Source organism: Haliotis rubra, unplaced genomic scaffold, assembly GCF_003918875.1.
Source record: "Haliotis rubra isolate DU_JTF1 unplaced genomic scaffold, ASM391887v1 Scf2132, whole genome shotgun sequence".
Taxonomy (NCBI): domain Eukaryota; kingdom Metazoa; phylum Mollusca; class Gastropoda; order Lepetellida; family Haliotidae; genus Haliotis; species Haliotis rubra.
Genome location: NW_025766151.1, coordinates 5,590 through 27,772, shown reverse-complemented (window position 1 = coordinate 27,772; position 22,183 = coordinate 5,590). Strand labels below are relative to the sequence as shown.

Below are 22,183 nucleotides of genomic sequence, written 5' to 3'. Positions count from 1 at the left end.
TGCTAAAAGGCATCTGCAAATATCGTTAATGTGAACAGCTGCGTTTTGGTGTAAAGTTTTGTTAAGAATTCGCCAATTTCTACTTATTTATTTCATTTATTAACACATGACAATAATCTTTTCAACGTTACGAATTTGTTTCACAATACATTAGTTAATGTGTAAACAGTACCTTTCAACTGAATGGAATATTTTGCAAAATCAAGTTTAGAACTGTTGACTAAAATAAGTGACTACATTTACACCAGTGAGTCTAAACATTTGATGGGTAGTATATATAATTTTGGTAGAAACAAATAACGTCATTTAACTTGAAAAGGATCCTCAGAGAGCTGGGAGATTAAGATCTAGACTTGCTAAATTTAGGATTTCTGCTGCTCAGAAAGGGTCCGACAGAACTGAATTCGAACTGATACAGACTACTGCAGAAATTCCGGGTTAGATAAGTCACCAGCCAACTATTCTGGTCGTATGAGAAGACAGGATAGTCAACCTCCGTCAGTGACTTGGTTTCTCACAATATCAATCAGCGGATTTTATAGACTTGATTATTTACAGACCGCCGTCATATATCTAAGTGCGAAACAAGACTGACAACAATTTAGTTCCTATTAGGTCCCTACGCGACAACACATGTATGCTATTTTAACACCGGTCCACAGGGGCCTGTAACTGCTGACATCAAGGTATGTACTGTCACTGACGGGGTCTTAGTACTATATAAAAGGATATAGTACTAAGACCCCGTCAGTGACAGTACATACCTTGATGGCAGTTTTTAGCGTTACAAGCCCTGTCAAATAACGTTACTGTATTTTACGTTTAAAACATTATTACACTGATGCATAGAAAACAATGTGCTAGGAAGCTTAGTCTGCCTAAAACACTTCTTTCGCATGAGACTTTGGAAAAAGTGGAAAATAAATACCGACAGCTAAGAGCATCACGCTTCATCGAGAATCCCCACCTGTCTCGATCCTTCTTTGTTGGGTATATTGATCTATTTGACAATAAACGTACTCGGGCAGAGTTACATCCCCTCTTTAAAACTCCACAACAAAGGCTCAAACCGACCGAGCTTCTTATTTGAGGACATGTTTGAATAAACTGTACCGGCGGATGCGCTTTTGATCCATTGAGCCAGTAGAGCGCTGTGAGGAGTTCAGTTATTGTTTGACGACAAGGTGCCCGATATTTTGCGACACACGTATTTGGCGGCTTTAGACACAACGATTTACATATGAATGTAATCGTTCTCGAGTGAATATGTTGATTGGAAAGGAGAGGATATTTCCAAAGTGAAGAGGTATTCCCTGTATCTGTTTTTATACGTTGATGTTGGTCTTCGAATGAAAGCCACTGTACGCTAGGACTAGGGGATCCAGATCTTGCAGATTTGGGACTAGTTTTAATTTTAGTTGCTTATATTTTCTGTTGCTTAGCGATTATTGGATTATCGCGTTGTCATGGGGACGGGAAGAATGATAACAGAGCAGGAGATGATGGGGCAAATATATTTGATAGAATCTGGTGTTCTCTAAAAGTAAAACCAGAGACCATGCATATTTATATGGTCTCTGGTAAAACGTATTAAAACACAAGATAGAAACACGTTGTCTGTCAGTATTTACAAAATACAGATTTTTCCAGAAAAAAGTAACATGTATATACAAGTAGTTTTAGAACCAATCGTCAATGCAAAAATGTCCAAATATTGAAATTAGCCACAGAGATTTCTAATTCTTTGTGATAGACTTCAAGGCAACTAAAACTGAATGGTAAAGGTTCCCTTTATTAATTTCCACTCATTGAAATATTAGGTTCATGGGGTCTTGTAAAGAAAAGAATATCTTTCAATTACTTTCAAGGAGATGAACAATGTTTAAGACATTTTAGATAGCCATATCAATGACAAAATTCTATGGTTTATATTGGAGTGTTGTAGGGAAGGTCATATCAACTATATATCAAAATTGTTGTTTCAGGTGTTGAAAAGTCTGCTATGCTGACCAAATGTTTCCAAGATGGCCATTTCGAGTAAGACAGAGGAAGTTCTGTTTGCTGTTGTTCATTGTTGTAGGGATAGTGTCGACAACTATACTGTACAACTGGTTCCGATGCAACCAGTCAGGTGTTCCACAGTCACAGTGGAGCTACAATTCCAAAGATCCTCGGTTCGTGACCATCTTCCCAGATGCAGGGACCCCTGTTGGCCATACCGGTGATGGCCGGAAGCTGGTTGTTCTGTGGACACCCTTCTTCACAGGTCTCGTGTGGGACGCTGACCACAATGTCTTCCAGGACTGTCCAGTGACCAACTGTGAGGTGACCACAAACAGACACCTCCTCACGTCCAGCCATTCTGTGCTGTTCAACGTCCGAGATCTATCTGACCATCCAGACAGTCCGCTACCCTTGTCACGAACTACGGATCAGATCTGGATTCTGCATAACACTGAACCACCTAATTATATTTATCTTCCACTGAGCAAGTTCAATGGGGTATTCAACTGGACCAGTTGGTATCGTAAAGATGCAACAATCTTTTCTCCATATGGGCGATGGGTGCCTTTAAGTCCTCAAGACAAAATTTTGCATTTCAAGAAAGAAAATTATCACAGGAAGAAAACAAAAATGGCATTGTGGGTAAGCAGCAACTGTAATGATCGCAGCAAAAAGAATGAATGTTGTTCGACAACTCAAACAGTATATAGATATTGACATATATGGTAAATGTGGTAATCTGAATTGTAAAAAAAGCTGCAGAGAAGTATTTGATGACTACAAGTTCTATTTGTCATTTGAAAATGGGTATTGTCGGGATTACTTAACAGAAAAGTTCTGGCGGCCAATAATTCGGGATCAGATCCCGGTTGTGCGAGGCGGAGCTGACTATAAAACAATGGTGCCCCCTGGGTCCTACATAAATGTGGATGACTTTCCAAATGTCAGAAGTCTGGCTGAGTATCTTATGAAAGTTGCGAGGAATGAATCTCTCTATAATTCCTATTTTTCCTGGAAGAAGGATTACAAGTTAGTCCCCAATGGGTGGACGCGCATGAACTGGTGTGGCCTCTGTGAACGTCTGCATGATGTCGAGCAGCCCACACAGGTGTACTCGGATCTCAAGGGATGGGTCGAGCAGGACACTTGTCCATATGGAGAAGGTTGTGTATCATGATGCTGTGTGGAGTGGCTTCCTCTGTAACAATGGCATGTTCATGATTTTATTAAGTGTTTTGGACCTATGAAGATCTGGGTTAGAATTGGTTGTCAGCAACCTGTGCTCGATTATTTACAACCGCTGCCGTAAAGCCAGAATATTATCTGCATTAAACAACAGACAAACAAACAACATATTAACTGTTCAGCAAAATATTCTTTTCTATTATGAGTTGATTGAGGACAGAAGCACTTGAATGTCACTGTTGGGTCTTGGAAAGGCCTGAAGGTGACTTTATTGTGAACAGACATGAATTTCTTGTTTGGTTTGAATTTGTCGGACTGTTGTTCTGAATTTCCTTACTTACATGTAAATGTACAATGGCTTGACCTTCCAAAAACCTGTGTGAAGACATTAAATGTTAGAGTGACAGTTCTGGCTAAAGAACATTACCTATTGTGATTAATTTAAATGCATAGTTGTGAATTGTGGATATGTCAGATATCACTACACTGCCAAACACCCACTGATCGTTTTAATGATGAATACTGGGTATATTATCACATTATGTTCGCATATTTATTTCCTATAGTATCATCATCATCATTATTATTAGACATCCCAGGGTAGCTTAGTAAATTCTGAAGAGTCTTAGATCTGACAGTTTTTGGGGCACATCAAGTGACATTTGTTGTATTGTAGATTAATTGAATCAAGATCTGTTTTGTGCAGGTTACATGAAGCAACACTAAGCAAAGCCTATGTGTTGTAGGTACAATGAATAATATTGTGTGTCCCTCTGTGAATGTTATTTCTGTGTGAAGTCTATACATATGCACCCATGAAAGTACGGGTTAGAATTGATCTTCAGCAATCCATGCTTGTCGTACGAGGCGACTAACGGGATCGGATGGTCAGGCTCGCTGGCTTGGTTGACACATGTCATCGGTTCCCACTTACCCAAATCAATGCTCATGCTGTTGATCACTTGATTGTCTGGTCCAGGATCAATTATTTACAGACCACCGCCATAAAGCTGGAATATTGCTGAGTGCAGCCTAAAACTATACTCACTCACTCTATACATGTGTGTACCAGACACACGTTTGTGCGTCGCATAAAACCTGGATGTTGTCAGCATTAGGGATGTCATGATACATAAGTTTCATGAATCAATACATGTTACGATACCCATGTCAAGATTCGATACGTATCACGATACCTATTTTTGCGGGCGTTCTTGTGTAAATTTAGTTCATTGTGAACATTAATATTTCATATTTTATAATTGTCCGCGAAAAGATCAAGATCTTTTATTCTCAGAGATTAAAAAGTTCTAAAACCCATCTTTGTGCATGAAAAATAATCATTTATAACTCTCATAACATAAAAAAAAATGATACAATTGCAAATTGTAAACAATACATAAACATATTTAAACCGATACTTTCAAAACTAAATATCGATACAGTTTTGAATGTATCGATAATTGTATCGTCTTAGAAAAAGCATCGATTTATCGATGGCATCCCTAGTCAGCATACTGATGAATTTGTATTTACATAAGGCTATCATCACCTGATTCAGACATGTAGCCTCAAATTGAATCAGTTAGGAATACTTGGGTAACTTGAGTCGAACACATTTAAAATAATTAGTAATCATTATTACCATGTTTGATATTGTTTTTGATTAAAATATTAATTTTCAATATGTTATATTTTCCCAACTCATCAAGATTTGCAAAACTTCCCACTATACTTTAAGACAATTGATTACTTGTTGATTATTATTTGTTTATTGTTTTTGAGTTTACATGTTTGGCAATGACTGTTCTGAAGTCATTGTCATCTTCATCACTATGTGTGTATCATTGTCAAAGTTATTGTCTTGTTCCTCTCTCCATGGCTAAAATTATGCCGATACAACTTTAAATTTTAACTCACTCACTCATTATCTCTTCTGTTTCAGAAAATGTGTTTTTAAAAAAAAAATTCTTTTCATACATTTCACTTAATCGGAGGAGTTTGGTTCACAGTGTTGTAATGGTTCCACTGAAAATGGTAATGGTAAGTTCTGCTGGATCGCAGGCTGCTTTATGTGGAACTTGGCTATTGGACAGAAATACAAGGAACTGTAACCAGTGACAACATCAGTTGTCAGGGTTGATAAATCCAGAGAAGCCATCAAGACAATCATTGTATGGTTGGTATAGACTGACACTCTGTAAAAACGCAGCGATGAATTTGGGAAATAAGTTTCAGAGAACTAACACAAAGAATAAGTGTTTTGTGATAGGGACGCCTGAGGGCAGATAAAATTGCAATAAGTTATTCCGAGTTTGAATCCTCATTTATGTTGTCAGAAAAAGACACGAGCTTCCAGTTGGTCTTTGTGTGGACCTGTGTGTGTTTTCAAAGTGTTTCAGTAAAATATTTAATTTCTATGTTAATTTGATATGTTTACTTTATATGACCTTTGTATGGGCTGTGTGCAAATAATTCTTCATAATTCAAATACGGTTATTTTTCTATTCATTTCATCACCCTGTTTGGTTTAAGTGTACCAAAGCATTTGTGTGAAGCGACGCATGTATACAATGGTGTATATTTTTTTGTTTAAGTCATTCCAACTTTTCCACTTGCAATATTCCAGAGATGGTTTTGTTTGAATTTTTACTGTAGCGTAGCATTTTCGTTACATCCAAATAAATTAAAGAGCCAACAAGCTCTGTTGCTCACCTGACAATTTGTATTTGTTTGTAATGTGAAGCACAATCCATGCTTGTTGTAAGAGGTGTTTAACGTGATCAGGTGGTCAGTCACGCTGACTTGGTTGACACATATCATCATATCAAATTATGTAGGTTGATGCTCATGCTATTGATCACTGGATTGTCTGGTCCAGACTGGAATATTTACAGACTGCTGCCATATAGCTGGTATATTGCGGTGTGCGGCATACAACAACAAACACCTAAATCCTGTCAGACAAAGGCTACTTGGGCTCAGCACATTTTCTCCAGACGTGCATACATCGTGGTATCTATTCAAGTAATATCTTATTAAATGAGAACATTTACAAACAATGGGACAATCTTTATGTTTGTAGATAACTTTATTTCCATTCTTCTCCAACAATGATGTAACAACATTTCCATTCTATAAGTGAAAAGATACATCATACAATCAGTGAAGGATGATGGGAGTAGAACAGTGATACACAGTTACCTCCCTTTGAGCCCTCCGCCATATGGCCTCAGTAAAATGACTGAGATAATACACTAAAAAATTCATGAAATGCAAAAATATTGTTTACTTACTTTAAGTGGATTGAACCACCTTTTTTCATTGTGCCATCTTTGACCCACCAGACTATTATTATACAACCATTCCATCATGCTCTAAGCTGGATCCCTACGCCACTGAATGTGTGCTGTGGAAGTAATGTTACAACCTTTCCCAATCATTTCTCATCAAGCACAAAATTTCTGCTGCTCATGAGTTTGAATCAGTTTGGCACAGATCTACATTAAAACAAGCCAAGTAGTACTAGCAGCCTCATTCAAGCAAGTCCATCAAATATATATTTCTAAATCAAGGACTTTCTTACAAATCAGAATGAACTTTCAGATAAACAAAATCTTTTCTTAAGAATAAAGGCTAGGGACATGCCTACTGCTACCGGAAATTCCAGGTTGTATTTGAGACACGACATTGTTACTTCCCTTATAAGGAGTGCCCGTAAGCAATTTTGTGTAGTTCTAATGATTGGCTATTATTAGTGTGTTGCCAATTGTATTGGATTTAAAATGAAATGGAATGAGTCTACAGTAGTAACGTGAATAAGTGAGTTTAGTTTTACGCCGCACTCAGCCATATTCCAGCTATATGGCAGCGGTCTGTAAGTAATCGAGTCTGGACCAGACAATCCAGTGATCAATAGCGTTAGCATCGATCTACGCAACTGGTATACAAAGACATCAATCTACCGTGACATGTGTCAAGCAAGTCGGTGAGCCTGAGCACCTGATCCGGTTAGTTGCCTCTTTCAACAAGCATGGGTTACTGAAGATCAATATTCTAACCCAGATCTTCACGAGTTCCAGAGTAGTAATCATAATGGAATGGAATTATGATACGCTGGACTATCAGGGATGTTATCATCAACTGTAAGTACATTTCAGAAAGAAATACTTCCCCTCAGACTTTATGAACACATCTTAGGTGGGTTAGCCTAATGGTTATCATGGTTAAAGCGTTGGCTTGTCACACTCAAGTCCTGGTTCAGTTCTCCACAAATGTACAATGTGTGAAGCCCATTCCCAGTATCCCCAACCATGATATTGCTGAAATATTGCACAAGTGGCTTAAGATCATACTCACACATCTATTCTGAATCCACTCTCTACCATAGCTTTAGATTCATAGTGAGCAAAAACTAAGCAATAAATTCAACTACACTCATCTGCAATGGAAATTCTCTGGAAGCGTGTAAATATGTTTTTACATCACTTTTAGCAATATCATGGCAATATCATGGTAAAGGACTACAGAAATGGGCTTCACACATTGTACCCGTATGTGGAATCGAACCTGGATTTTCAGCGTGACGAGTGGACTCTTTAAATCATTACGCTACCCCACCATCCCTCTCTGGGAGTGAGCATCCATTGAACCACCCTCTGGATCTGTAAATGATGAAAGAGACCAAGAAGGTCTGTGGTCTAGTTTCGTGAAGTCATCATTGCACAACGACTGTCATAAGTCCATGTTAAACTGTGAGAGTGAGAGTTATGATAGCCGTACCATTATGATCGCTGTGTGAAACATGACATAGGGTATTTACGATAAGTGGGATCTACAATTTGGGACACTCTAAACTTTTGAGTCTTGATATTTAACACATATCATTCTCAGAAGTAGACCAGTGATTATGTTGATAAGGTCTTCCTCTACTTTGGCTGTACTGATATTACCACATAGCTGTTTAAAATAACAGCATGGAATTCATTTCCATACCTTCAAATTACACTATTTTGAACATTATGTTTGGGTATCATTGTTAAGAATAAATTCCTTAATGCTTTGTAAAATTATTTCAATTTCACAGTAAAACAGTCTACACTCTCGCTTTGAGTTATTAGACAAGTCATAAACATCTGTTGAAGATGTTATTTTTCATTAACAGTGTAGACATATTGATACCATCATAAAACACAAATCCTATATCACGTCTCTCCTACAAGTTTAACCCGTTCTTTGGTTACTTTGAAGTTTGGGTTTTTGGAAACCTTCTTCTCAAACTTAGCCCAAAGCTTTTCCTCGGACTTTGGTGGTCCCATCTGTGATAGATACTCCGAGATGACCTGGGGACAGAAAGATTGTAAACACATACACATTAATCATTCTACATGAATAGATACTCGAATATCACATATCACAGTTGGCACAGAGACATGAATAGATACTTTCGAATATCAGAGGGCACAGAGAGAGAGATTGTAGACATACACAGAGGGCGGATATTTTGATATCACCTCGGGTACAAAAAGAAAGACTGTAAACACATACATGTCAATCATTCTACATCCTGCCGAGTTGGAATATTACTGAGAGCAGCATTGAACATTTCAAACAACAAACGAAAACAGATACCCACCTTTTTCTTCAATTTCTTGATTGCAATTTCCCCTTTCGATGTCAACACTTCAGTGATCACACTTTCCCAGTCAAACTTAGTTTTTTTCTTAACAGGCTCCTCCTCCTCCTCTTCAGGCTCATCTGGTTCTTCCTCCACCTCATCTTCCTCCATCCTCTTCCTCTTCTTTCCCTTGACTTCAACCTGCTCTTCCTCACGTTTCCGTTTTTTCTTCTTCTTTGACTTCGACTGCTCTTCTGTTGGTTCCTCATCTTCATCGTCTGCTCCACTCTTGTCCTTTTTCTCCTTTTTATTCATCTTTTTCCTCCTTTCTTCCTTCCTTTCTCTCTTACTCAGTTTCTGCTCTTTCTCTGCGTGTCCATTTTCACTGACACCGTTTTGAATGTTTGTTGTGTCAGTGTTTTCTCAGCTTCTGCTGCTGCCTTATTGTGATCTTGCTTGTCCTGAGCAGCGTGCTGCATGTTCTGAAACAAGAGTTAGTGAGTGAGTGAGTTTTACACCACACTCAGCAATATTCCAGCTATATGGTGTCGGTCTGTAAATAATCAAGTCTGGACCAGACAATCCAGGGATCAACATAAACATCGATCTACGCAATTGGGATACGATGACAAGTGTCAACCTAGTCGCCTCTTACAAGTATGGGTTACTCAAGATCAATTCTAACCCGGATCTTCAGGGGTGAGTGAGTGAATACCACATCTTAGCCATGCAAGCTGAGGGACATGGAAGATGCTAAAAGATGGCAAACAGTTTACATGGTTAACATGCACGACATGTACAATATTGAGACTCGAGCATCATTGTATGTATGGTATCGAGACCCAAGCAACAAGATATGTTCGGTATCATGACTTAACTTTACAATGTGCATGATATCATGACTCACGCTTTGTGATATGTATGATGTGACTCAAGCATTGAGATATCAATCATATCATGACTCAAGCATTACAATATGTATATCATGGCACAAACATTGTATTGTTTATTGAATCGTTACTTGCATATTATGATATGTATGATACTGTTCCTCAAGCATTATGATATCAATGATAACATTAATTAAGCATTGTGATACGTATATCAATACTCAAGCATCGTAATATGTAAGATATTGTGACCCAAACATTGTTATATGTGTGATATCAGGACAAGCATTATGATATGTATGATATCATGACTCAAGCATTGTCAAAGGTGAGTGAGTGAGTTAGTTGAGTTTTACGCCGCACTCAGCAATATTCCAGCGGCGGTCTGTAAATAATCAAGTCTGGACCAGACAATCCAGTGATCAACAGCATGAGCATCGATCTGGGAATTGGGAACCAATGACATGTGTCAACCAAGTCAGTGAGCCTGACCACCCGATCCTGTTAGTTGCCTCTTACGACAAACATAAATTACTGAAGATCAATATTCTAACCCGGACCTTCACGGGTCCATTGTCATATATGTGATATTGTGACAGTAGTCTTATCTTGACATACTGTAGTACCAAAGGTGCTTATGTTTCACCTTGACAGCCTGCTCCATAAGCACATTCCACAGCTGGGAGATTAAGCCTGGATCACGGATCCGTAGGCTGTTCATCAGGAAATTCTGAAACCCCCAAAAAGAAATATTGAATATACAATTACACATCATTAAACTTGTAATAGCGAAACTAAATCCAAACTGATATGCCTCTTCAAAACCTAAGCATGTCATGTTATAGGATGATATTATTACAGTATTGATGGCGATACTACATCCATACAAACTTATGAATACCAAAACAAAATCAATAGTTCATTGACACATAAATATTGACATTTACTTATGTAAAGATCACCATGGTTAAGATGGAGCTGTGAGAAGGCAAACATTTCAAATTACAGCTATAAAAATACATAATAATTAACCTTAATAATCAGTATAAATATCACGTTGTGGATACTTCTTTCTCAATATTACAATTTCTTTTCAGTGACAGCCCTACTGACCTCAAACTTGTTCTTCTTTCGAGGAATGTTAGGATAGTTCTTGATGCTCTCCAGGGTGCCTCGTAGTCTGGGGTTGCCTCCCCTCTGGTTATCTATGGCTGACTGGACCTGCTGTAATATCATCATAAAAAATATCAGTTACCATGGTTACAGCTTTCGTAATAACATCATCCTTTAAATTTATAAGTGAGTTACTATGATTACTAATAAATCTAAAAAATATCATAAAGCTAAGAATCAATATAGCTTTTACTACTGCAATATGACAATGAGTCTGGACCAGACAATCCACTGATTATGATTATCAATCTTTGCAACTGGGATATGATGACATGTGTCATTACTGTCAACGAAGTCAGCGAGCCTGACCACCTGAACCTGTTAGGTTCCTGTTACGAGTGAGTGAGTTTAGTTTTATGCCGCTTTTAGCAATATTGCAGCATTAACACGGTGGGGGTCATCAGAAATGGGTTTCACACATTAAAGCAGTCGGGGAATTGAACCTGTGTCTTCGGTGTGATGAGCGAACACTTTAACCTCGAGGCTACCCCACCGCTTTCTTACGACAAGAATTGGTTGCTGAAAACCAGTTCTACCCTGGGGTTATCATTGATCTGGGATACTGAGATACCCAGATTCCTCACAGCGTCTTCATCATGGTGACGAGTGGGATATGATGAGGGTATAAAGTTAAACATGTTCATTAACTCTGTATCGTTCATTAAGAGTGAGTGAGTTATTATTTAACTTCACATCGGCAATATTTCAGCCATATCGTGACGAGAACATATTTGATTTTGAAGTGGAATATATGTATAATTCTAAAAACCTGTCGACGAAAGACAGTAAAACAACTAAAATATCACAATTAGAATTAAAACTAGCGTGGAAAGTTTAAAACTAATAGCACTATAGGGACAATACAATATAAAAAACAGGCTATAGATTGCCAACAACAGAAGGTAGATCACCTTACTAGGGACCATGGGGACTTATAGTACCTTTGCTACCTGCATGGACCCTAGTTGGATTTACACCATCCCTTCAGCCGTTGGCGATTATAAGAAATGTTAGCCAAAATTAAAATAACAAGAATACTACGTTTAAAAATACAGGTAAGTTTAAATTGACTTTCAGAGTTTTGGGATTTACGTACCCTCTCAGGGGGACAATAATTTTACGATCGTTCCTTAAGAATACACATCAAGAACATCATGGCCTAAAAATGAAAACTTACATTTACACAATGCACAAACCAATAGTCTCACAGCTCCATGCACGATCATGTTACGGTTACATTAACAATTTTCCTTAAGACAGGGAGATCACTCCCAATGCAGTCTTCACTAACCTCTATCCAGCGATCCTGCTTGGCCTCGCCTTTGTTGACTTTGGCCACATATCCCTTCCCAGAGTACTTCTGGTCTTCACTGATACACTTTGTGTGCTTCTCGAAGTCATTTCCCCTATAACCATGACATGAGTTGAACAAACAGGAAAACACAACAACGTATGGTATGGTTTTACAACTTCTTTACTATTTACAACACAACATTTCTAGGCTAATTCTTGCCCCTACATCAGGTGAACATGCTACTGGCATTCTTCGTAAACAGCTCTTTTTGTTGTCTAAATTACATAACAACAAGTTCAACTAGCCAGTTCGGGGAGTTAAGCATTTTTATGAGGCTTAATCGATCCATGCTTTTGTAAAGTGTATAGTTGGCATAGTGGAAATGTATTTTTAGCAATGTTTATGAACACAAATAAAATAAAAAAACATATCATGTTGACATGATTATTATGATGATAGGGTGAAGTGGCGTCTTGTAATGTATTAAACGAAAATGAAGCCATGGTTACCTTGACAATTAGTGAACTCGTTAGGATGAGAAAGCCACAATAACTCGGTGCACCTAGTGGCTGCAAGAGTTGTATGATCCCCAGGGAGTTGAGATTGATAATGCGATGTGCCGTTGAGATTGACATCCAATGATCGAGGGAAAAAATACCAGAGCCTTGAGCATGCACTAGTGCGTGGATATGTGCGCTATATAAATATCCTATAATAATAATAAAATAATAATAACTCACCAGAAGTCTTGGCCACAGTCAATACAACATACAGACTGACAGTTTCGACATTTTGTCATGCAGTGTTTTTCAACCTGGTTCTTTTTAAGGGCTTCATTACATACGTTACAGGAGAAAAACACCATGGTCAAGCTAATCAGGATTTGTCTGAAAGGACATCACAAACAATGTTGATTTTTCTGATATACTCTGAATTAATAATATGTTTAAGGAAAGACTTCCGTCTGTATCCCACCTTAAATTTCATTCTAGTCAAATCATATCACCTGAATATATATATTTATCTGATAAGGATGAGTTTTAACATGTATTTTAATTGTATCTCATTGTTAAAATTTAGGGGGGATACGGGCGGAAGTTATACCTTGTGTCAAAGAACTATGAACATAATGAAGACGAGCCTTTAGTAGCCTATTATCATACACTCTCGGTATTCTTATTTTACTTCTGCCGATGTATGGATTCATGAATTAATGTCAGTATGTGATTATTTCAAGAATATCATGAATACACGGACTTTATAGTTGTCAGTATTATGTGCATCTGGATTATCATAATAACAAACTAACCGTATCCTGCAACACGTGTGGAAACAACCGGAAGCAACACTGTTTCCTAAAGCCGCTTCACCTCAGCGAAAAGCCCCTTACAACAAAGCAAATTAATGCCACGCCTAGACTGGTGATTTTATGAAACTTCTTTCAGTATTCGGAAACTTTTAACACATAAGATAACAGGATTCATTATCAGTGATACATAGGGGCACGTCGGGAAGTTAAAAAGAATGCGCGCAGTATATAAATTCATGGCGAGTGTCACAATATAGATCTACACTATTGTTATGCTAATTGTATGGGCTATATCTGTGTATGACGAAGGGAAACATCGCAAAGGGAAAGAGAAAGTAGACAGGTGTACAATATGGAGGACGCAATACATCAACGTTGTGTTCTTTTACAAGGCTTTCCTCAAACTCCTAACCCCCATCAGGATATACAACGTCTTCTGGACGACTTAGCTGGGATACAGAATAGAAAAATCTGCCAACTACACAGGCTGTCTGTCACGAACACACCGGAGTGGGTTATACTGTGCCACAGTGTGGAAGGTCAGATTTATTCTCATACTTGTTATATGTATAGTAGGGCTTACCCGGGCTAGGCAGATAGAAGAGGGTGACTAACAGGACTGGAAAACATATCCAAGATCTGAGGATATTGTCAAATTGCCCAAGACAGGTTTTGTGCCATCAAGACATTCAGTTTTCTATGCAGAACACGGGTTTTGTGGTGTAAAGACACACCTTTTCCTATACTGTATACAGAACACGGGTTTTGTGTTGTAAAAACATACAGTTTCCTATACAAAACACAGGTTTTGTGTTGTAAAGACATACAGATTCCTGTACTGTATACAGAACACAGGTTTTGTGTTGTAAAAACATACAGTTTCCTATACAAAAGACAGGTTTTGTGTTGTAAAAACATGCAGTTTCCTATACAAAACACAGGTGTAGTGTTGTAAAGCCATGCAGATTCCTATACTGTATACAGAACACAGGTTTTGTGTTGTAAAGACATACAGATTCATATACTGTATACAGAACGCAGGTTTTGTGTTGTAAAGACATACATATTCCTATACTGTATACAGAACACAGGTTTTGTGTTGTAAAGACATACAGATTCCTATACTGTATACAGAACACAGGTTTTGTGTTGTAAAGACATACAGATTCCTATACTGTATACAGAACACAGGTTTTGTGTTGTAAAGACATACAGATTCCTATACTGTATACAGAACACAGGTTTAGTGTTGTAAAGACATACAGATTCCTATACTGTATACAGAACACAGGTTTTGTGTTGTAAAGACATACAGATTCCTATACTGTATACAGAACACAGGTTTTGTGTTGTAAAGACATACAGATTCATATACTGTATACAGAACACAGGTTTTGTGTTGTAAAGACATACAGATTCATATACTGTATACAGAACGCAGGTTTTGTGTTGTAAAGACATACATATTCCTATACAAAACACAGGTTTTGTGTTGTTAAGACATGCAGATTCCTATACTGTATACAGAACACAGGTTTTGTGTTGTAAAAACATACAGATGCCTATACTGTGTACAGAACACAGGTTTTGCGTTGTATAGACATACAGATTCCTATACTGTATACAGAACACAGGTTTTGTGTTGTAAAAACATACAGATGCCTATACTGTATACAGAACACAAGTTTTGTGTTGTAAAGACATACAGTTTCCTATACAAAACAGGTTTAGTGTTGTAAAGACATACAGTTTCCTATAAAAGAACAGGTTTTGTGTTGTAAAGACATACAGATTCCTATACTGTATACAGAACACAGGTTTTGTGTTGTAAAGACATACAGATTCATATACTGTATACAGAACGCAGGTTTTGTGTTGTAAAGACATACATATTCCTATACAAAACACAGGTTTTGTGTTGTAAAGACATACAGATTCCTATACTGTATACTGAACACAGGTTTTGTGTTGTAAAGACATACAGATTCCTATACTGTACGCAGATCACGGGTTTTGTGTTGTAAAGACATACAGTTTTCTATACTGTATGCAGAACACAGGTTTTGTGTTGTAAAGACATACAGTTTTCTATACTGTATACAGAAAACGGGTTTTGTGTTGTAAAGACATACAGTTTTCTATACAAAACACCGGTTTTGTATTGTAAAGATATACAGTTTCCTATAGTGTATACAGAACACAGATTTTTGTGTTGTGAAAACACAGTTTCCTAAACAAGACACATATTGTTACGATATACAGTTTCCTATACAGAACACAAGTTTGCAATTATTGCAATGAGGCAGGATTAACTGTTAATTTTGAGAAAACTAGAATAGTCGTATTCAAAAATGGGGGCAAACAATCTAAAACGGAAAAATGGTATTATAAAGGAGAGAGAGTCGCTCCAAGTCACACAATCATATAAATACCTTGGAGTCTACTTCACTAATCGTCTTGGCTTTTCAGCACATGCTAAATATTGTTCCACACTAGCCAAAAAGGTACTTATTGGGGTTCTTAAAAGTATTCACAAACTCGTAGATGTTGATTATCATTCTTTTTTCAAAATATTTGATACAAAAATCCTTCCTATTCTATTGTATGGTTCCGAGGTATGGGGTTTCAATAATTTTGACGTAATTGAGAAAATACATTTATATACTTGCAAGAAATTTTTAGGAGTGAAAGTAAATACACCTAATGCCATGGTATGTGGAGATTGTGGAAGATTTCCCATACACATTTTTGCTAAAGCTAGAATAATAAAATATTGGATACGTCTGTTAAATATGCCATCTGATAGATACCCTAGACAGACTTATGATATGATGTTAATGTACGATAACAACGGGGAAGACTAACTGGGTGACTAACATTGGAGAATTGTTAAATACAATAGGTTTTGGGGAGGTATGGCAAAGGCAAAATGTTGACTTTCATACAAAGTTTGTGAATAATGTTACTCAAAGGCTCAAAGATATATGTACACAAGAATGGGTAGGAGCACTGTCATTGTCAAGTAAATGTTTCTATTATAGGATGCTTTAATCCCATATATACAGAGAGAATTATCTGCTCTCACTAAATATCAAGAAATTTCGAAAGGCTTTTGCTCGGTTTAGGTGTTCCTCACATGACTTGGCAATCGAAACAGGGATATATCATAAAATAGAGAGGGAAAATAGAATTTGTACATTTTGTGATCTTAATTGTGTAGAAGGTGAATATCACTTCCTCTTAATTTGCACATTATATTGTGAGTTAAGAAAAAAAAATGTCCAAAGATATTATTCTGTATATCCCGATAGGGTGAAATTTTCTTTGTTAATGAGTACTGGTGACAATGTTCTTATCCGTAAGTTGTCAACCTTTATCTATCAAGCATTGTCTCTAAGAAATAAACATAATAATTCATAGAATGTATGTACTCATATTGTTATTTGTTACGATATGGTATGATGTGGTGCGATATGATATGATATATGATATGATGTGATACGTGGTATGATATGACATGATGTAATATTGGGTGTTATGATATGATGTGATACGACAAAGTATGTGTAATGCGATGTTATATGATGTGGTACATTTTGATGCGATATGACATATTGTGATTTGACTATTTTTATTCTTTTCTATGATATTGTGTACTATGTTCTTGTATACTATGGGCCTGTGGCCTTCAGTATGAATAAAGATTGAACACAAGTTTTGTGCTGAAAAGACATACAATTTTCTGTACAAAACAACGGCTCTGCGTTGTAGAGACATACAGCTTCATATACAAAACACGGGTTTAATTTGTGCTGTGAAACATACAGTTTCCAATGCAAAACATAACTTTTGTGTCGTAAAGACACAGTCTCCAATATAAAGCATATGCTTAGTGCTCAAAATACATACGGTTTCCTATACACAACAGGTTTTGTGTTGTTAAGACATGCAGATTTCCATACAAAACACAGGTTTTGTTGTGTAAAAAAGATACAGTTTCCTATCAAAAAACAACACAGGTTTTGTACTCTAAAGGCATTTAGCCATTCATAAAACACAGGTTTTGTGCTGTAAAGACATACAGTTTCCTATACAAAACATAGTTTTTGTAGTGTAAACACATTCAGTTTCCTATTCAAAACACCTGTTTTGTATAGTTTCCTTTCAAAACACAGGTTTTGTGCTGTGAAGACATTCAGTTTCCTCTACAAAACATAGTTTTTGTAGTGTAAACACATTCAGTTTCCTATTCAAAACACTTGTTTTGTATAGTTTCCTTACAAAACACAGGTTTTGTACTTAAAGACATTCAGTTTCCTGTACAAAACATAGGTTTTTTTTACATTTTTCTATACACAACACAGGTTTTATGCTGTGAAGACATCGAGTTTTTTATACAAAACACAGGTTTTGTGGCTCACTAGAAGTCAAGCCATTCAAAAAGCAAGTATATTTTTTTATCATAAGGCGACAGTGTTTAAGTAAAGGTGCTGACAATTAGCAAGATAATGATTAAAAAAAACACAACGGTAAATGAAATCAGTCTATGTAAAGACGTAGTTATGTTCATCCATTAACCATTGCAGATGCAGTTGCAATCCTGGACAAGGGTTTTCCTCCTTACGGAGGATGTCAGCTTACTGTATCACCTTGTGGAACTCAAAATGTGCCGCCAGAATGGAAGAACCCCGCACCGGAACCTCAGGCATGTAAAGGGGCGGTGGAGTAGCCTAGTGGTTAAAGCGTTCGCACGTCTTGCCGAAGACCCGGGTTCTATTCCCCACATGGGAGCAATGTGTGACAGCGTTAAACAAAAACCAAACCAAATACAATGTGTGAAGCCCATTTCTGGTCTACCCCGCCATGATCGCTGGAATATTGCTAAGAGCGGCGTGAAATAATGTATCATTTTTTTCTAATATTCCATTTTTGGGTTATATTTCCATTCATTTCAAAACAACAATATGTGCATATACATGTACACAAGATTGGGTTTCATTTAAATGTCATATCTAAAACATTACACAGGGTTGCTGAAAAGCATATGTTGAGACGACCATAAGACGAGAAGACGAGAAATAATATATCATGATTACTCACTCCTATCCCCATGCTGTTGATCACTGGATTGTCAGGTCCAGACTGGATTATTAACAGACCGCCACCATATTGCTGAGTGTGGCGTAAAACTAAACTCACTCACTCAATCCTATCAAGTTCTCTGATAGGTATTTGCATGTCTCTGAAACGGCTTCAGGTTCCTCACATGTGGATGTAGCAGAAGCGCTTTCTCAAACTATTCCAGTACTCACAAGCCACGGGCCTATTGTACAATCCAATATTAATACAATATAAACAATTCATAGAGTATATACATATTTACATTAAATCATATCCTGAGTATAATAAACAATTCATAGCGTATATACATATTTACATTAAGATCATATTCTGAGTATAATAAACATTTCATAGCGTATATACATATTTACATTAAGATCATATTCTGAGTATAATAAACATTTCATAGCGTATATACATATTTACATTAAGATCATATTCTGAGTATAATAAACAATTCATACAGTATATACATATTTACATTAAATCATATCCAGAGTAGTTATTGATTTATTTATTCATTTATCAAATTACAGGTCAAGGTACAGTAAATCAACATTTTTACATTTGATTTTGTTAGCAATAGTGGAAATGTAGTAGTGTTCGGATAATTATAATAATATGATGGAATATATTTTTCTATACAAGTATAATGGACAACAAATTAAAAGTGGTGTTCCTCTTCAATTAATTTTAAGTTACATAGTTTGCAAGTTCTTTTTTCTCGATTTATATTTGTATAACGGCTAGTTTCATCAAGGAGAGCGTGGGATGAGCAAACGAAATTGAATGTTACAACCGGAACGATGTGCTATCCATGTAGGCAATATATGGCCCAGTTTCCGCCCCTCTGGTTTGTCCTCTGTTAAACTCACCTTGTCTGGTGCCACGTAAGCTTTTGTAGTCGCCGTCTTTAACCCTTTTACATATTCGAATTCAACAGTGACATTACTAGATGGATACAGCTGAAATTCTGTATGAATGTATGTTACCATAAAGCGTTTCATGTCTGTTTATGTCATTAAAATTGGAATTTCAACATGCATGTAGCCATCTTTGATTTATGCATAATTTGAACAGTGAGATGGCCATCTTTTGTAGTAAACGTTTGTTGAAGACAATCTATTCGTGATTAAAAACATAGTAAACATCATCTCAGAAAGCCCTAAACCAATGAAGCTGATACTTCAAACAATTTTCCCGTCAATGTTGACACCTGAATGTGTTCACAAATTTCGAATCTGATTTACAAATGGCCACGATGGCTGCTATATTGAAAACCTTTCTATGGCCACTGTCATTTCGCCTCAGTAAGCACTGCGTTAGTGGCTCTGTAAAAATGTCTCCTGAAATTGCCAGAACAGGATCGAAGCAAAACGTTGTCATGCTTCATGTTTTTGGCTATGGTATTACTTAAAGGGCTATGTGTTGCAGTATGTATTGCTTGTTCTGCAAAAATAGAACCACTCTTTAGATATGACCGTTTTCAAGCATGTATAAGAAGCTATACCGAAACGTCGCTATTCTGAAATGAAAGAAGTTGATCATCCATAAGTCTTGTCATCTCTATACCATCATTTTCTAGAATGCCACTCAAACATAAATCATTCTTGCCGGGTTTGAAACATTGAGGAAATGAAGTTACTTGTTTTCATATTTGTTAATATTGTTTTCATCAGAAGTTCTGTCGATACCTTCAATACTGACAGCAGCTGTTTTGTAAAGCTATTATCCTTCCTGATATTTTATCTATTGCCAAAATATTGTACTGAGATGCAGCAACATAGCCTATTATTCAGTCAGTATTTCTGTTTATTGATATTGAGAAAATAAACCAATCCAAACACTACCCGTATACCTGAACGACATTCAAAGGGTCTTAATCTGAATGCTTATGTAACTGAAATCCATGTATTTGTTTAGATTTTCTTTCAACCAAAGGGCTACTTGTGTTTGCATAGGTGGCTGACAACATTACAAATACAATTACAAATAAAACAGTACAAATAAAATGTATAATAATTTAATATATGATATTAATATTATAATGAAATAAATTACAGGGGACGATGCATTCTCTGAGTGCAAACAATGGTTCCTCATCTCCTACAGAAAATGATCGGCTTCGTCAGGACATTCCAGAAGAACCGTCACATTTTGAGTCGATGAACTACAATGTGGAAAATCCGCAGACGCGGACGAGAGCAGGTACTTCTGAAGAATCCATGTCATCGAACAGGAACTATTCCAGCACAGCCGGAAGTCAACAGACTTCACATGGTTTACCACCAAGACACCCAAATGATGTTCCTTACAACCATCCAGTGTATCATCCGCATTCCAGGTCCTGCTCATCCACAACGGCCATTTTATGCTGTGGATCCAAACCAGTTTTACTACTGGCAACCTCATTACCAGTACCCACGTGTTCCTGTTCCACGCTATCAGGGACAACCACCTCTGCTTGATTCAATCTTATCCAAATCCGCCACATTTTGGATATGGTCCACTACGCCACTGCAACCTCCCCGCCACCGCCACCGCAACCTCCCCGGTACAGAATGCCAGCATCGTCACTCTCCGTCGATCACCCAGCCAGTTCCGCTAATTTAATGGCAAGACCTCTAGAAAATACCACACAGCATATAGGTGAGAACAATTCAATGAGGGTCATCTATGTTTGTTTGCTTTCCGACCATTAGAACCAAAACAAGTCGCAAGTTATAAATGTTAAGAAGAGACTGTATGTGACCAACCCTTTGGACAATTTGTTGAGTGTTTTTTTTTTTTTTATATAATTGTTTATTTTTTATTCTCCATACATCCAGGCCATACAGTTCATTACATAACGGGTTGGTATAAACACGATCCGCAAATATATACAAAGTCGATTTACAGGCAAAATGAATAGGTACTTGAAAATATAACAGCAGTACATTATATATAGCGCTAGGTTAACAGAACAGGTTGTGACATAGTGACCAAAATTTTGTGAAGCTGTCGTATTTGCAATTTGAATAGGCATTAAAACGTTCAGCATAATATGTTGTCTTTACGTCTTCTATAATGTAGTTCAAATTTGGTGTTTTATCTCTTTGTTTCATTTTGTATACATTATATTTCACTACTGTTATTAACAAATTCGGAGCATGGTTTCTCTTTTTCACAATATCCTAGAATAATATTTTCTTTAAAAAGATAATATTTAACCATGATTTTTCGAATATCCTTTCTTCTATTTTCTTCCAAAGAGCTTTTGTGACTTTCCAGTCACAAAATAGATGTAGAATTGATTCTTTGTCGGATTTGCAAAATGTGCATGTGTTGGAATATATTTCATTGTTGTTAGCAAATCATTTGTTGGCAGAAACCTATGCAGTATGCTGTATTGGAACCACGAGTGTTTTACACTATTATACGGTTTAAAGGTTGTTTGTTCTATCGTTTCCCGTATATTATCGTCAATAGACTCATTAAGTTCTTTTTGCCACTTGTTTCGATATGTTAAAGGTTTTCTAGATTTACCATTTATGAGTATGTCATAGATATCTCTACATCCTTTTGGGTTTCCTACTATATTTCGTAAAAGA

General features: G+C 36.9%; 3 protein-coding genes across 3 annotated transcripts; 2 read left to right on the top strand and 1 right to left on the bottom strand.

Moving 5' to 3' along the window:
* Positions 1-1,140: 1,140 nt before the first annotated feature.
* Positions 1,141-3,350, top strand: LOC124276811 (alpha-(1,3)-fucosyltransferase C-like). Its single transcript, XM_046712466.1, is given in 3 exon segments — positions 1,141-1,306; positions 1,986-2,694; positions 2,696-3,350. Coding segments are annotated over 2 exon segments (1,167 nt in total). The 5' UTR covers positions 1,141-1,306; positions 1,986-2,013; the 3' UTR covers positions 3,182-3,350.
* A 2,911-nt stretch (positions 3,351-6,261) lies between these two features.
* LOC124276809 (cell growth-regulating nucleolar protein-like) lies at positions 6,262-13,551 on the bottom strand. Its single transcript, XM_046712464.1, is given in 8 exon segments — positions 6,262-8,531; positions 8,825-9,158; positions 9,161-9,288; positions 10,343-10,426; positions 10,810-10,920; positions 12,161-12,275; positions 12,904-13,050; positions 13,473-13,551. Coding segments are annotated over 7 exon segments (1,035 nt in total). The 5' UTR covers positions 13,029-13,050; positions 13,473-13,551; the 3' UTR covers positions 6,262-8,393.
* Positions 13,552-13,717: 166 nt separating this feature from the next.
* LOC124276807 lies at positions 13,718-21,218 on the top strand. The gene is made up of 3 exons (XM_046712462.1): positions 13,718-14,011; positions 18,059-18,177; positions 20,657-21,218. Exons 1-3 carry the CDS (start codon positions 13,825-13,827, stop codon positions 21,059-21,061), a joined length of 711 nt encoding a protein of 236 aa, XP_046568418.1. The 5' UTR covers positions 13,718-13,824; the 3' UTR covers positions 21,062-21,218.
* The last annotated feature ends 965 nt before the right edge of the window (positions 21,219-22,183 follow it).

Coding starts and splice junctions, on each gene's coding strand:
- LOC124276807 (XM_046712462.1), top strand. CDS start 13,825: ATGGAGGACGCAATACATCAACGTTGTGTTCTTTTACAAGGCTTTCCT. Junction 14,012..18,058: donor ACTGTGCCACAGTGTGGAAG/GTCAGATTTATT, acceptor TAACCATTGCAG/ATGCAGTTGCAATCCTGGAC. Junction 18,178..20,656: donor ACCCCGCACCGGAACCTCAG/GCATGTAAAGGG, acceptor AATAAATTACAG/GGGACGATGCATTCTCTGAG.